Genomic DNA, 14,736 nt, shown 5'->3' on the forward strand with positions numbered 1-14,736 from the left:
TATTGGCAAATTAGTCTTTCTTTGTTTAACACGTTCAACCCGGCGTGTACCACCGGTGGCCACGCGGATAGTGCTTTAGCAGACTATAATTTTACTGTTCCACTTCATTGAGCACCCCAACACTAAAATTCTAAAGATTTAGGGACAACTCATTATATAAAGTGATTTAATGCCGTCACGCGTAAAGGTCTGTTCATACCTAATCGGCACGAACCGAATTCATCAGGTATCCGGCCGTACGAAAAGTATTCTTTGGTACATTTTGTATGGGTATGTTCATTTCAACCGTCACGTTTACGCCACGGCAGGCTTACAGCAGTACCCGACATTTCATGTTCATACCTTACAGCAACATCCGTCAACGTATCGTATCCGTCTTTTTGGCCATCGTGGAGATATACACGCGAATTACGTGCCATGAATCTGCCGCTTTGCTGTTTTGGACCAATTATCGATATTTTTTCGATTCAAATAAATTTAATAAAATGCATATCAAAACGCCTCCGTGCTTTTTTATTGCTTTCTTGAGCTTCTCCTTCCAACAACAACGCGATTATACATAATTTTTCGTTCGATAAACGCCGAAACATTTTTGCTGACTTGTATTCTGACGCGTAGCTACGAATGCACGTGTATGCATTCATATTGTAAGTACTCGACAATACGACGTAAGCAATATTGCGCCGTATCGTCATGGCCTGCAATGTACATATAAGTAAGCCAATTTTGCCTTGCACTCGGCCAAAGTGCTGTAAACGTGACGTGACCGCGACGTGTAGGTAGATATGAATAGAAATGTAATAAAATGACATATTTGAAACGGAGTCGTGCAGTGCTGAAGCCGTGCAGTGCTGTTAAGTATGAACAGACCTTAATTGGGTGCCGATACGCGTGACAGTGCCGCCACATGGGCAAATGTATGAAATTATGTGCCGGGCTGAATGTGTTAATTAATATTTTCTTTGTTTACCAGGGACAAATGCACCAGCTGAACGACTTTTTTCTATGATGAACAAGATCGACAGATTCGCACTCAGACGGCAAACAATCTCCTTGGGACGTGTCTGTTAAGAAATGCTGAAATCGATTTATTTTCATGAATGTGCATCCATGATTCTTTAATGTTCGTTAACGTTTTTAATAATTGAAGTTATCAATAATTGAATTTAGAATTTTTTTTAGAAAAAAATGTCCCGATTAAAAAATAAAAAATGGTTATCTTCATTTAATAAAATAAGTTAATTTAATATAATAGGTTTGTGGGGGTGATGGCAACTGTTCGAGATTCCAGCGAATTTAGTTTGCTGTATTGAGTTGTAACTGGCTAGTGGCTACTTACTGTTTATGCGTTCTTGTTCCTTATTTGTTGTTTTCTTACTGAAACCATTTTAACTCGACTTTTAGTAAGTACATACAATTTTTGTCTTCACTGAATTGAACTGTATATGTATTTAAATTGCAACATAATACACATCTGTATAATATGTTGCGACAAAATTGATGTACTAACTACCTACCGTCGTTATTTGTTAATTATAGACATGACACCAATTAACTTGGAGGATAAGGTAACTCACCTATTATCGGTCTCGAGGAAATTGATGAACACGCAACTACATTCGTTGAAGATGCTAGCATTACTAAATGACGAGTTGGATCACCTGGATAAAGCATTCGCCGAATCGCGAATAGTGTCTGTTGGAAATCAGTTTTTCCAAAGAACCCAAACAGCATCAACTTCTAATCCGATAGAAACATCTCAAGCGAGACGCCTACACTCCATCCCTGACTCTAAGCTAATGTTCGATCTGATGATACAATCGAAACCGTTTAAACCTGAGGTATCCCAACTTCCAGCACTGACCATTCAGGAAACACCAATCACCAACACTTCGCCGAAATTAATTCAAGATCAAACATCGTTACTCTACCTGTCTCACAAATATCAATCAGACAACCCTCTAGCACCGAACCCTGGCTTATCGGCGCCATTGCCACCTGAATCAGAAATCAATTTGCAAGCATTAATTCATAAAGAAGCATTGCCATCCACCTCTCAAAGTTCGGCTCCCATTGTAAAAGAAGAGACAAATTCCGACCGTTACGACCTAGCATCATCTTTACTCTACCTGTCTAACCAATATCGTACACGGGCCGATGTCCATGAACCAATGGAACCTGAAGAAAGAGTATATTGTATATGCCAACAATCGTTATCGGAAAACATGATTGCTTGCATGGGTAAATGCTGCCGCATTAAACTCTTCCACTTGGCATGTGTTAATTTGCACGACATACCCCAATTACCATGGTTTTGCCCAGACTGCTCGAATGTTTGAGATATGAACAACTCTGGACCAGTTTGGGTTTTCATTTTTTTACAAGGCCCTTTTATATATTTTTTTTACATATTGACTTCAATTTATTTATCGAAATTTTTTATAAAAATAATACATGATTACTTATGTCACTGTTTCACATTTTATACACAGGAGCAGTAAATGCTCATTAAAATAAAAGACTTAAATATTATTTCAAATGGCTATTTTAATTATCTAACTGATTAATTTCAATACAACAAAGAAAATAACGAATTCAATAACAAAAGAATATCCAATAATACAATGATACCGGTTTTTATTTCAAATTGGACCCTTTTTTATTTCAAATTCAACCTTTTTCATTACAAATTGACCCCTTTTCAATTTGAAATGAAAAATAGTCAATTTGGAATGAAAAATGAATAGATAATTAAAAAAAAATGTTTTAACACGTTGGGTGCTGAAAACGCGTCTAGCGCGTAAACCCTCTCCTAATAGCCACGCAATAATAGCCTCTAATAGCAATGCACCTAATACCGACACGTGCACCTTTTTTAAGGCTTCAATGTAAAGACCGAATATTCGTTTTTGAAAAAGGTTTTGAACCAAAGTCTCCGGGTTTCAGGCAGTCGTATCTAGGCTCCTGATTTTATTGTTATTTCTCCGGGTTTGTAGTAAATACCCATAAAAATGTAAAAATAAATATAAGTATATTTATTGTCATAACTTGTATGCAAAGCGTATAAAGAACAAAAGAGGTCTATGGCACATACATATCTTGTGAATGAAATGTATGGCGATATCTCGTTTATAAAAACTTATTACTGAAGCGAAGAAGGTTGCATAAAGGCTATTGATTACTTGGTAAGATTTTATAATTTTGAAAACAGCCCACTCTAATATTATTCAGTAATTAATCTTGTGAACGAAAATTTGAAATACCAAATGAAAATTTGATCCCAGGTCAAAGAGATCAAAAGCAATAAAGTGTCTGATCGACTTACAGTTTGGTGCTCAGTAAAATAATCAGATAGAAAAGGTAATGAAGTAATATTTTATTTCAATAAAATATAAATATCCACCACTATCCAAATTTGGGAAACTTTTCATTTGGGAGAGGGAAAAAGCATGGTGCAATAATAAAATAAAAGATAATATAATGTTTCAATAAATTTTATTGAAAAATAATTTAAGTAGTGACATTAATTACTAGGTTCCATTTGTTATGAAAAGTAAAAATACCTACTATTTGAGATTTTACTTTTTCAAAGCAAAAATCCCAATAAAGAAAAACTTGCAATCGATTTATTAAATATCAAAACAAGATTACGTATCTCGGCAGAAGTATAAAATTTAGAAAAATTGTCTTGTAACAATAGAAAAAAACCCGTCTTTGTTCACTACAATCTACTTAAGTTACTCACTTTAGAATTAAAAACCTTTTTTTTTTTTTTTAATAAATCAAAAGTAACAAGTCTTTATCGTTATTGTTTTTATTTTATTTTATTATTAACTATAATATACCAAAGTATCATTTTTAAGTGACTTTAGATTGACTTGTTAACCATAGCCCCTGTAGTGATGTAAAAAATCTCCATACAAAAACCTAGATCATCTCCAGTGTGCACTATTTTAAGCATGGAATCAATACAAACACACACACACATAAACATAGCGTTAATTTCATAGCCTATAAATGTCCTTAAAATTACTCTGATATATTGTAATAATAAAATTAAGGCCACACATCAGTAAATATAAGATTTATAAACCTAATATTTATCCAAAACACACAACATCATAGCAAACGTAGCCAAACCCTGTTAACAGACTGCCATATTAGAGAGTATAAATTGATTCATCTGGAAGCGACGATAGAAAATGCATTTGCTATGAATGAAGTGCTGAAATATTCACTACGGTATGATTTACTATACCTACAATAGATACATTATAAATGTATATGTATATAGACACACGAGGCTACAAAGCTACACACTCTAATGAAATAGATTTTATTCAACATTTAAGCTTTAAAATGCTAAGTTTCATTGAACGAAAGCGACTAGAAAATAAAAAGAAAAAAATGCATCCAAGTAACCTCGCGTGTTTAATTGATACGATCCGTCATTACGATCGACTAACCGTAAGACGAATCCTTTGTACGGGATACACAAACACACTTGTGTATAAGTATAAACAATAATATAAAAATAACAATATAAAAAAATACTAATAACAGAACTTCAGGTATATCTTTATTAAAAAATTTCATAGAAATTTTCGCCTAACTCTGGATTGCTGACTAAATTAAATACGGTTTAAAAATTACAATGAACACAATGATTATAAGAATTCTCTATCACAACACAAACACATATATTCAAGTATATATATATATGCATAGAAAAAGTAATGTAATACTATCTAAATTGATTGGTACGATGAAATAACACGTTTGCAAAGATCAATCGTGGTAGTAATACTTTGATTTTTCACATCAGAATGATGAATACATATCGTTATTTTTATATTATTAACGAACGACAGAATCTGATGGATATATTAAGTTGATTAATTAATATTCAATTCAAATTGAATATCAAATAAATAATCAACATACACATACACACATGTCAATGTTAAGGAATTTATACTGATTCGAATAAACTCGTAGTACTTATTTGTAAGATATTTAATAAGTAATGTTTATAAATTCCTTAAGCATATGTAAAAGCATATAGATAATATTAATCCATGGCCAAAAGTAGTCACAGTAAAATCCCAATCATATTCAAGAGTTTACTGCATCTAAACAATCTAACTAAATCTTACATCAAAACACATTTAATATTGAATTAAAATGTCAAAGTGGAATCCCATCAAAAACGTAATAAGATGAAAAGAGACACAGTCCCACGTGGTCTAGAAATCCAGGATTCCAAAATAAAAACGCTAAAACAATAAGATATGCCCGTAATCTGCCTCGCAGTCTGAATAAATTAAAATAACAAATTCTATATTAAATCAAATAATAAAACTTTTATTTGAATAGAACAAAAACTGTTGCAATTAAGTCAAAAATAAATAAAATCCACTGACTGATAATATAACAAAACAATATTGGCACAAAAGATAATACAAACAAAAAAAATGACCACTTCAAATTTCTCGGCGAATGCCGATCAAAGTTTGCTCATTACATTCATAGCATTATTCAGAAATTTCATTACCAAATATAAGAAATCCAACTCTGAACAAGCTCACGCGTTTAGAACGCCATCTCGACGTAATCGAAGTATTTTAATCTCCAACCGACACTAGGAAAAGTGTCAGTATTACCGGTTTTCTGATTAGAAATCAATGTCTACATCAGATCGTACAGCACGATAAAATATATCCCCAGTTTGAAATATTATTCAATATCACTCTTCGAATGACTTTAAATCAAACACTAGTTCCTTATCTGCAAACAGATGTCAGCGTTTGCTCATGAATTTCAATATATGTACAAAAATATATACTACAAATTCATTTCGAATGAAAATTTGTAAAATAGAAATCATAATTCGACCCATATTGAGGTTTGTGACAATTACAAACAATTGTCAAATCGTCGATAGACATATGTATATAATCAAAATTTAAAATACACAACTGAAAAACCTATTCCGAACAAAATCATCACATCTAACTATACGATTAACATAGAATATTCAAACATAAAATCATTTACAATACAAAAAAATCATCCCATTAAACTTTCACGTCATATAAATTCATTCAAATAAAAAATGCTTTTTTTTTGTCATTTCCATATATTATATATTTTTTTTTTTTTGAGGTAGATTTAACTCTCCATTGATATAACAAGCGTTATCGTGCATTCATGCATCCGAACTTACACTACATCAATGACCTGAAATCTGTACAGTTAAAACAAATATACTGTACACACTATCTTATTAAATTCATCATCGCTTCGATGTACACCTGGTCGATACCTCGGCGATTGATTACTTTCCACATTCACACGTCGGCTCATTCACGGAACGCAATCAAAGGTATCCGGCCGTACAGAGCATCAGAATTTCATCGCTTAAAAAACCCTAGACATAAGTACGACTGTGCGTTTCTAGACCGGAGGGGGACCTTTCACGTATCTGAGGTGCGGCGTGAAACCAGCACCGAGATTGTTCACCGCGTCACAGCAGCGTGGTCCACCCAAGAAGCAAGCGCAGAGCAAGGCTAACAAGCAGATTTGGAGTGGTAAAGCACACCAAGCCCATCTTCGGCCACGGCTGCATATTATTTCACTAGTGCCGGGTTCGTTATCTGGTTCGTCAGGGGATGTCATTTTACCATTCTTATTACCGTTCAACTTCACCAATGCTCTGAAACAAATAGTCATCATTTATTTAGACCTGTTTTGATTTTACAAGTGTTGTGCTTTTGAATGGTGAGAAAGCTTACTCTTCAGCTGGAATGTGATCGCTTTTGGCGGCAACTTTGTCGATGTTGCCGTTCACGACTCCTCCGGCAGTCCGAACGATCAGAGCTCGGCAGGCTGATTGTAAAGCTCGTAATTCATTTTCAGCTTGATCCATTCGCTGTTGGAAAACATAAACATTGTTGAGATATATATTAATTAGATTCAACAGCCTCTAGTTATTCATAACTCAAAATACAAAGCGCTATGAATGAGTAGAGGAAATATTGTAGTCATTGGCCGCATAGATTGGTTAATATTAACCATTTGCCTTTGCGAAGCTTTGCGCGACAAGTTTGTAGCGCGGCTGTCTTCCAAAGAATTTCTGAACTTTGCACGGGATTTTGAGCCTTATATGCGCCTATTTCAACTGTTTTAAGGTTCAAAATTGGTTGAATATATTATTGAGTGTTGAATGCCGTCTATTCAATTTGCTTGAAATGAATATATACCAGTCAAAATAAGTTTTTTGTGGAACCATACTGAAACCTCGTTTATGTGACGTCACGTCTGTTGAACAATGGCGACGATACGTCTCAATTGTATGAAGAATGATTATTTGACGATTAAACCAAAACTACGATATATATTATGTATTTTATTGTTTAAAATAATACTTTGGTGTGTTAATTAACATATCTTGTTACTCGAGTAAATATTAAAATCTGTATTTAAGGTCGAAAACTCGAACGAAAAAGGTACAGGGCTTGTTCGCTATATTTATTGCCGCGTGCAAAGGGTTAAATAGGAGCATCTGTAGCAAAATGTTCCCTGTAATTTAATAGGGTTTTTATTTTTAAATCTGTTTTAATTAGTCAGCAGTATGGTTCGGTAGTTGTGTTAATGCTAAACATTGGAAGGTCCTGAGTTCGAGCCCTGGTTTGACCTCGATTGTAAAGAATTTATTCGGAGAATTTCTGCAGTGCTACTGGTCGACTTGGATATTTATGACTCCAAGTTGATCGTTTCCTATCAGAGTTTGCCAATTTATCTGATTTCGTTGTTGAAATGGTTCCTCACCAAATTGGCAACCAACCTACGTAATATTTTAATATAATTTCAAATTTATCTAATATATAATTTCGAAAGAGACGTTATAAGGTTTAATATATGTATGTATGTAAAGTTTAATGCAAGGTTTGGGTGGTAGAATCATGAAAAAACCCGTATATATATTGTTTGCTATGAATATTTCCTCTTGAAAAATAATGCCTCGAGCATTTAGCGCCATCTACTGAATTTCTATTGCTGTTATATTGTTTATATGTAGGTAAATAAGTAGCTTTTACTTATAATACACCCAATGAAATTTTCATCGAGTCTAATATATAATTTCGAAAGAGACTTTGTATGTATGTATGTATGTTTGTTTGGTTCGTAGATCTGGGACGTCATCAAACAAATGAATATTCAAATAAATTTAATAAAACGTTTACTATTAGATTGGCCATGTTTAAGCGGTTTATATTACAAATACCGAGCGAAGCCGGGTAAAAAACACTAGTAATCTATAAATGTATATATGTGCAAGTTTAAAACCATAGGTGTCACTTTGGGGCGACCTGTAACGGCACCATGGTAAAAATTTATAAAAAAAGGTCAACAACTAAAGCATGGTCAATGACCTTAGTTTTCTACAATTTTGCTTTTAATAACAGTTGATTGATAATAATAATATTATACCTTATTGATCGCTTTCAAAAGTTGGCTTCCAGGTGCTAAAGCAGCTTCCATAGCTCTTGCTAAAACTCGTAGCCCTTCTAATCTACGTTCACGTTCCGACAGTTCTTGTTCTGATCCAGAATCTGATATACCACTATCAGACCACGAACCACATTCACCCTTCTGAAATTAAAATAATAACAAATAGTACATATATACTAATTACAAAAAATACAATGAAATAATAAAAGCAATATAAATTACATGATGAGTAGTTTCAGAAAGAAGCCTAGCAACATGTGAAACATGAGGTGCTACACGAGCTGGATCTCCAGCTGCTAAAGCCGCCTCGATCAACCTCAACGTAGCCGAATCATTACGCAAAGCACCGTGCAATTCTGCCAAGCCTCGTTCCCAGGCCCCCCAAGCTCCAACCACTCCTTCCAATGACGACATCTCCGTATTCGTCCTAATAGAATGCATTAAATGTATTAATTCCAACAATCAATAAATGTTGCATTGAGTATATCAGTAATAATAATACCTTTCATTGGAATCTTCCCAAATTCTATACAACTCATTAACCTCGTCCTTCAAATTGTGGCATAACGTATCCGTGAGGGCACTTCCGGAAGTGGTGTTATTTCCGACATCCGTCAGCAGTCTATGTACGGACACGTTCAACTTAAGCATTGCCGATTTTTGTTCTTGAAGAAGCGATTGCCGTTTCTGTACAAACAAATCCAAATTTGTTTTAAAATTATGCATAATATACTCGGACATAATATGAAAATGGTTGAAGTTATACTTTGAGCTGATCCAAGCGATTCAATAATTGGGGTCTAGTGTGTAGAAGAGGAGCTGAAGGCAACGGAGCGATGGCTCCCTTCAACGCCAGCAACTCTCTGCGAAGATTTCGAGCTGCTGAACGTCTTTCCCCAATAGACAAGTTGGTCGTCCATCGAATTACCATACCTAGAAATATATATAATATATATTATAAAAATTGAAAAAAAAAAGGAATTATTTATAATATCTTATAAGGCGTGACAAAATAAGTATTCAAAATATGCACATAATCCTGATTTGCATAACAAAGACGAAGAATTTCATGTGACCGTCTAAGGAATTTGAGGGATAAAATAAACTGTCTTATATCTTGATATATGCGATCACATGCTACTGCATATAAGAATGCATTCTTTACTATTTTTAACTAGCACTTGAACTGTGTAGTAGTTCTGTTACATTCGAAGTATATTTTCAGTTGTAATATATTCCAACTGGCGTTTTAGGTCATTCATATTCGAATACAATTCAACTAGTAAATTATATCTCCACAAGCGCAAATACACTTTAAACAATGTGCGCTAGTTGTAATATAACAGTTGAGTTTTGACAGTTTTTAAGAATGCTTTAGAATTCAATAATGCGTTAATATTTGCTAGATATTACGAATAAAGGTAATGAGTATTGTATTACGATAACTTTAAAACAAAAATGTGACTTTCCAACTCAATTTACTAGTCGAGTGACGTTTTCACGAAAACCTAACCTCTATATCTTACCTGGTACCAATTTATAGTTGAACTGTATTTTCAGTTGTAATATATTTTGACCCGTTGTAATGTAATTCGTCATACGAATCAACTTTCGTGGGTTAAACGGAATATATTCTAACTAGTCAAAGTATACTACAACTGAAAATACACTATAACGGTAGTTGGTATAAGGTTAGATGGAATTTATAGTCAAAATATATTACAACTGGAAGATATACTTCAACTGTAATACTTCCATTTACATAAATATGCATGATCTCTTCATGCGAACGTATTATAGTAACCATGACAAAAATAAACAGAATCGAAATAAATCGTTCTAGAATAAGAAATCATATCATTCACTATTACTTCACTATTACTATTATGCATACTTTTTTTGGTAATGCATATTTCATCATAATTGATTCTTATTTTCTCAATTATATGGTCAACTGATTTTACAAAGAATCTCCTTGTTGTAAATCTGTATTATTTTTTATTCTTATTATTTAAATCATTAAGAGGGCTGGACACCAGCGCCTTGTCCATACAAACGTATTACACTTCTCCCTTCCTCAATTATGGCACTTGAGAAATTATTTTTTAATATGCTATGGATATCCACCATTGGCATGCATCTGTGCTGTTATTTTTTTGATTAGATATTTTTTATAGGAGCTAGGAGCCGCCAAACATCTATAAAATCGCCTCTTTTTTACACCCAAGAAAAGAGTCCAGCGTGCTTATTTTACGGTCGATTTTTAAAAAAATACGCGCACATTTGCATAGAAAATATCTTTCTCATACCGATGATGAAATTTTTTAAAATTGTTCCAGCTTCGGAGGAGAAAATTGGAGAATACAAAACCTCGATTTTGTCGATTTAAAATACGTATTATCTGGTCGAAGCGCAACTGTCGCATTCACTCAATGTACATATCGAAGAAAGGTACGGCAATAAAATTAAGGTTTCGGGTGTACAGCCCTCTTAAAAGTCATTAGGCTTTTTTTTTATTTTTTAGTTCAACATCCATACTATAATAATAATCAAACTTGCAAAATTGATTATATAAACCTCAAGTGCTTACATATGTATAACGAATCTATCAATGTCTTGTTCTGTTTATATGTATGTACATAAGCAAACAAAATTTCAGTATAAATGTCATAGAAGTATAGCTTCCATTACATTAAATTTCAATCTAAACAAGCAAAAGTTAAAACAATAAACGATTCTACCAGATGTGAACTGTTTTTTGTAGTCACAGTTGTTTTAAAACACACAATCGCTAAAACACAAAGCAATTATAATCAAATAGACACACATACGATCGAACGACGATACTAATAATTGCACCACATCACCGAGTGAAAGTAAAAATTATAAAAAAAAAAACAACAAACATATAACACAACAGTTCTAAAAAACACTGATCCGTTAGACGATTGTCGACACGGTGGATGAGCAACGTGTAAAAAAATACCAGCTGAAAGTGTTGCAGGAAGTGCAGTTGGATCAGTGACGATGACGGACATGCCGTTCCAGTCAACCGTGGTATGCTCACTGAATTTCAACTAACGAGACCGGTGAAATCTACAATACAACACGCACTCTTCCATTCAGACCTTGCAAGATCACATTTTGAGCATTTTGCGTTCTCACATGAGATGATTGCGGTTCTAATCTGGTCTCGCCCTATAAATAATGTACGGTTTTACTACTAAATTCGAAAACTAACGGTGCGATCCCATTGCGTTAATAATTCGATTAATATGCGCAACAAAGCTATGTGGAAAATGGCGTAGCATGAGTGCTTAGTTGAGACTTTCTCTTGACTTTTTTTCACGGCACATACAACAACTGTGTGAATTCACATGGAAATCTTCCAAGTGTTCGGCCTATTGCATGGGTGAAATGATCGAAGTCACGCATCAAACGTTTCCACAATCGAAGAAAGTGATTTTATAATTGAACTTCAGCTGTTGTGGCTCTGATGATGATAGGGAAATTGATGTTGCAGTTAAGATTCTGGGTGTGCATGTAGGGAAAGTGCTCTTTGCAAACAAAAAAGTATCTACATATATATGTATGTATGTATTAGATTATTCCGCACAAAACGACCTCGCACACTTCACTCAAATCTCGATCACGGAATATCTGGGACGTGAAAATTCCATCCATCCATAGGGATTAGTAGGGACTAACGAGAACTCGAGTGCTAGATATTCCGTATTCGTGGCAACGATTGTCGTGTGCGCGATCGTAATGTGCGAAATAGTCCGTTTTCCATCATGCACATGTATGCAAGGTCACACCAGACCTCTGGGAACTTCGAATTATGTGAGTCAAATCATTTTTTTTTATTATTACAATTATTACAAGCCTCTTCTATGTATGTTTGCCTTCGCTCGTTCGTTCAACATTTGGATTTGATATCCTACATTCTTCCGATCGTTTTGAAACAATACAATATATTCAAATCAAATCCGCCAGTACGATGGTGAAAAATAATCGTAATAGACAACTTTAAAAAATGCCACAATTTTGACCATCTTGACGTTTAATGATAAGTTGCCGTATTTATTGCCTTTCCGCCACTCTTTCGCTTTGTCAGATTTTATTTGCATGTTCAAATACTTTAAAAATTGCTGGCGTACAGGTAAAGATCAAACATTTCGCGAGTGTCAGCTAACTGGTTAAAAAAAAGTAGAAATAAACTTAAGCTTTTGTAAGTATGTTGGCTAAGACTTCAGGTTTTAACAACTGTTCAAAAATAGGAAAATCTGCATAAGTTAGCGATCGATAGTGGGAGTTTTCAAACTGTAGATTAGCAGATTGTGGGTTGCAATATTCAAAGGAATGTAGTTTAATCTCATGAATACATATGTACATTGAACAGTAATAAGGTAAAGGTAATAAAATATTTTTTTTAAATATACATATAAGTATGTACTCTATTAATTGAAATTGTATGCTAAATATGTATACTTTTTATTGTGAGTCAAGATTTAAAAGAGTCAAATTAAACAAGATGAGACACGTTCAAGACAAAAAGCAATGGATACGATTACACATAGCAGTAGGCGTATAGAGACTAAATAAAGAGTGTGTGACCTGGAAAAAAAACGAAACTAAAACTGGTTAAAGGTGAAGGTTATACAAGGGAAATCTAAGAACCGGTCGTCACACAATGATGACATTGATATATGTAATTGAATGGAGAAAATACCCATCCTACCCGAATACGGTAATTATAAAAGTGAACCCGTTATCACAACCGGATTACTATTATTCACAGACAGGTAACTAAGACTGTAACTTCATGTAATTAGTACAACTGACTATTTATAGTTTGCACGAGATGCAAATCAAAGTGAGACACAAGTGTCGCGTTATTATGCAAAACACCCGCTGAAAAGTCGCTAACCAACGGAACGCAAATTGTGCAAAATGCATCTGAAGTATATAATTGCTGTTGCACGACGACAATTGCAGATGGAAGTCATGTGATAAGTCGCGAAGCTTATCACAGTCATCAGCACTGATTCCAGAGCAAACAGACTAGTGCGCATATTGCAAGGTGACTTTGAGAGTATGCGGATACCTAATTGCATCATAAATGCATGGGTGTTGAGGCACATGGCACAAAAGAGTAAATGCAAATAGAATATGATGTCAGTTGACCAAAATTTTACAAGAAAACGAGAGGTGAATAATAAATGCAAATTATATTATATCATACTGTTGCAACAGGCGGTTTGCATGCATTTCAATTGGCAAATATGCACTTTGTTTAATTTAGATAGTGGAATTAAACGTCATTACGTCTGGCCTGCCAAAGGGCAGGTGCCCCCTATACGGTTACACGCTTGGTAGTAAACAAACACTCCGCCCATACACATTAGGCACGCTCGCTAGCTGCTCGCTCTGCACGTTCAAAAATCTTCCCCACATACACATTTAAACTACTACTTAAATTTAACCTTTATATGTATTATAAATGTTAAACGGATTATTCCGCAAAAAGCGATCTCGCGCAAGTCACTAAAATCTCGATCACGGAATATCTGGCACTAGAGTTCTCGTTAGTACAATATTTCGATTGGTGGAGTTTTTGGGTGCCAGATGTTCCGTGATCGAGATATTAGTGACTTGTGCGAGATCGCTTCTTGCGGAATAATCACCTAACCATTGTAAATAGTAGTACCGGTTTTAGGGGGGGGTCTGGATCGGGCGGTGCCCGAGGGCGCCAAATAAGTTAGGGCGCCGCTCGATGCGCCCAAAGCGCTTTAAAATTAAAATTAGAGCGCCAAAGGTCCTACATTTGTACTCGGCAAATTATATTCAAACAATCTACTGGAAAAAGCCGATCTTCAAATTAAGCTCACCTCGAATTCAAAATCTGATATTATTAGCAATGAACTTATCAATTTAAAAGCCTTTCTTTCAAATAAAGTTCAATGTAAAATTAATCCACTCATTGTATTTAATTTTATAAAACAGCACAATTTACAAGAATTATATCCAAACATTTGAGTTTCTGTTTAAACATGTTTTTGCTTACACTGCCTGAAACTGTAGCAAGGCCGGGAAAAAGGAGGATGGTAATCCAGTTTTTTATATTTTTTTTTCTAAGGGTGTTTAGAAAAAAATGCCCAATTGCGCCATTGGGTGTAAGGCCGGCACTGGTAAATAGCACTTAACAGAACACTTTATATC

General features: G+C 34.4%; 2 protein-coding genes across 4 annotated transcripts in view; one reads left to right on the forward strand and one right to left on the reverse strand.

The window, feature by feature from the left end:
* Positions 1–973: 973 nt before the first annotated feature.
* Positions 974–2,536, forward strand: LOC143920868 (uncharacterized). The gene is made up of 2 exons (XM_077443863.1): positions 974–1,123; positions 1,540–2,536. Exon 2 carries the CDS (start codon positions 1,542–1,544, stop codon positions 2,337–2,339), a length of 798 nt encoding a protein of 265 aa, XP_077299989.1. The 5' UTR covers positions 974–1,123; positions 1,540–1,541; the 3' UTR covers positions 2,340–2,536.
* Positions 2,537–3,479: 943 nt separating this feature from the next.
* The window catches only part of klar (klarsicht), a 246,236-nt gene continuing 234,979 nt past the window's right edge, over positions 3,480–14,736 (reverse strand). For all 3 annotated transcript variants that reach the window (XM_077445079.1, XM_077445078.1, XM_077445080.1), the window contains exons 20-25: positions 9,281–9,447; positions 9,017–9,201; positions 8,737–8,941; positions 8,494–8,655; positions 6,795–6,931; positions 3,480–6,715 (exon numbers count right to left, since the gene is read on the reverse strand). In XM_077445079.1, coding sequence (XP_077301205.1) covers positions 6,457–6,715; positions 6,795–6,931; positions 8,494–8,655; positions 8,737–8,941; positions 9,017–9,201; positions 9,281–9,447 — 1,115 coding nt within the window. In that variant the 3' untranslated portion in view covers positions 3,480–6,456. The remainder of the gene's footprint in view (positions 6,716–6,794; positions 6,932–8,493; positions 8,656–8,736; positions 8,942–9,016; positions 9,202–9,280; positions 9,448–14,736) is intronic.

Source organism: Arctopsyche grandis, chromosome 13 (genome assembly GCF_051622035.1).
Source record: "Arctopsyche grandis isolate Sample6627 chromosome 13, ASM5162203v2, whole genome shotgun sequence".
NCBI classification, from domain to species: Eukaryota; Metazoa; Arthropoda; class Insecta; order Trichoptera; family Hydropsychidae; genus Arctopsyche; species Arctopsyche grandis.

Bases quoted from the DNA above. Each gene is read 5' to 3' on its own strand.
- LOC143920868 (XM_077443863.1), top strand. From the start codon at position 1,542: ATGACACCAATTAACTTGGAGGATAAGGTAACTCACCTATTATCGGTC.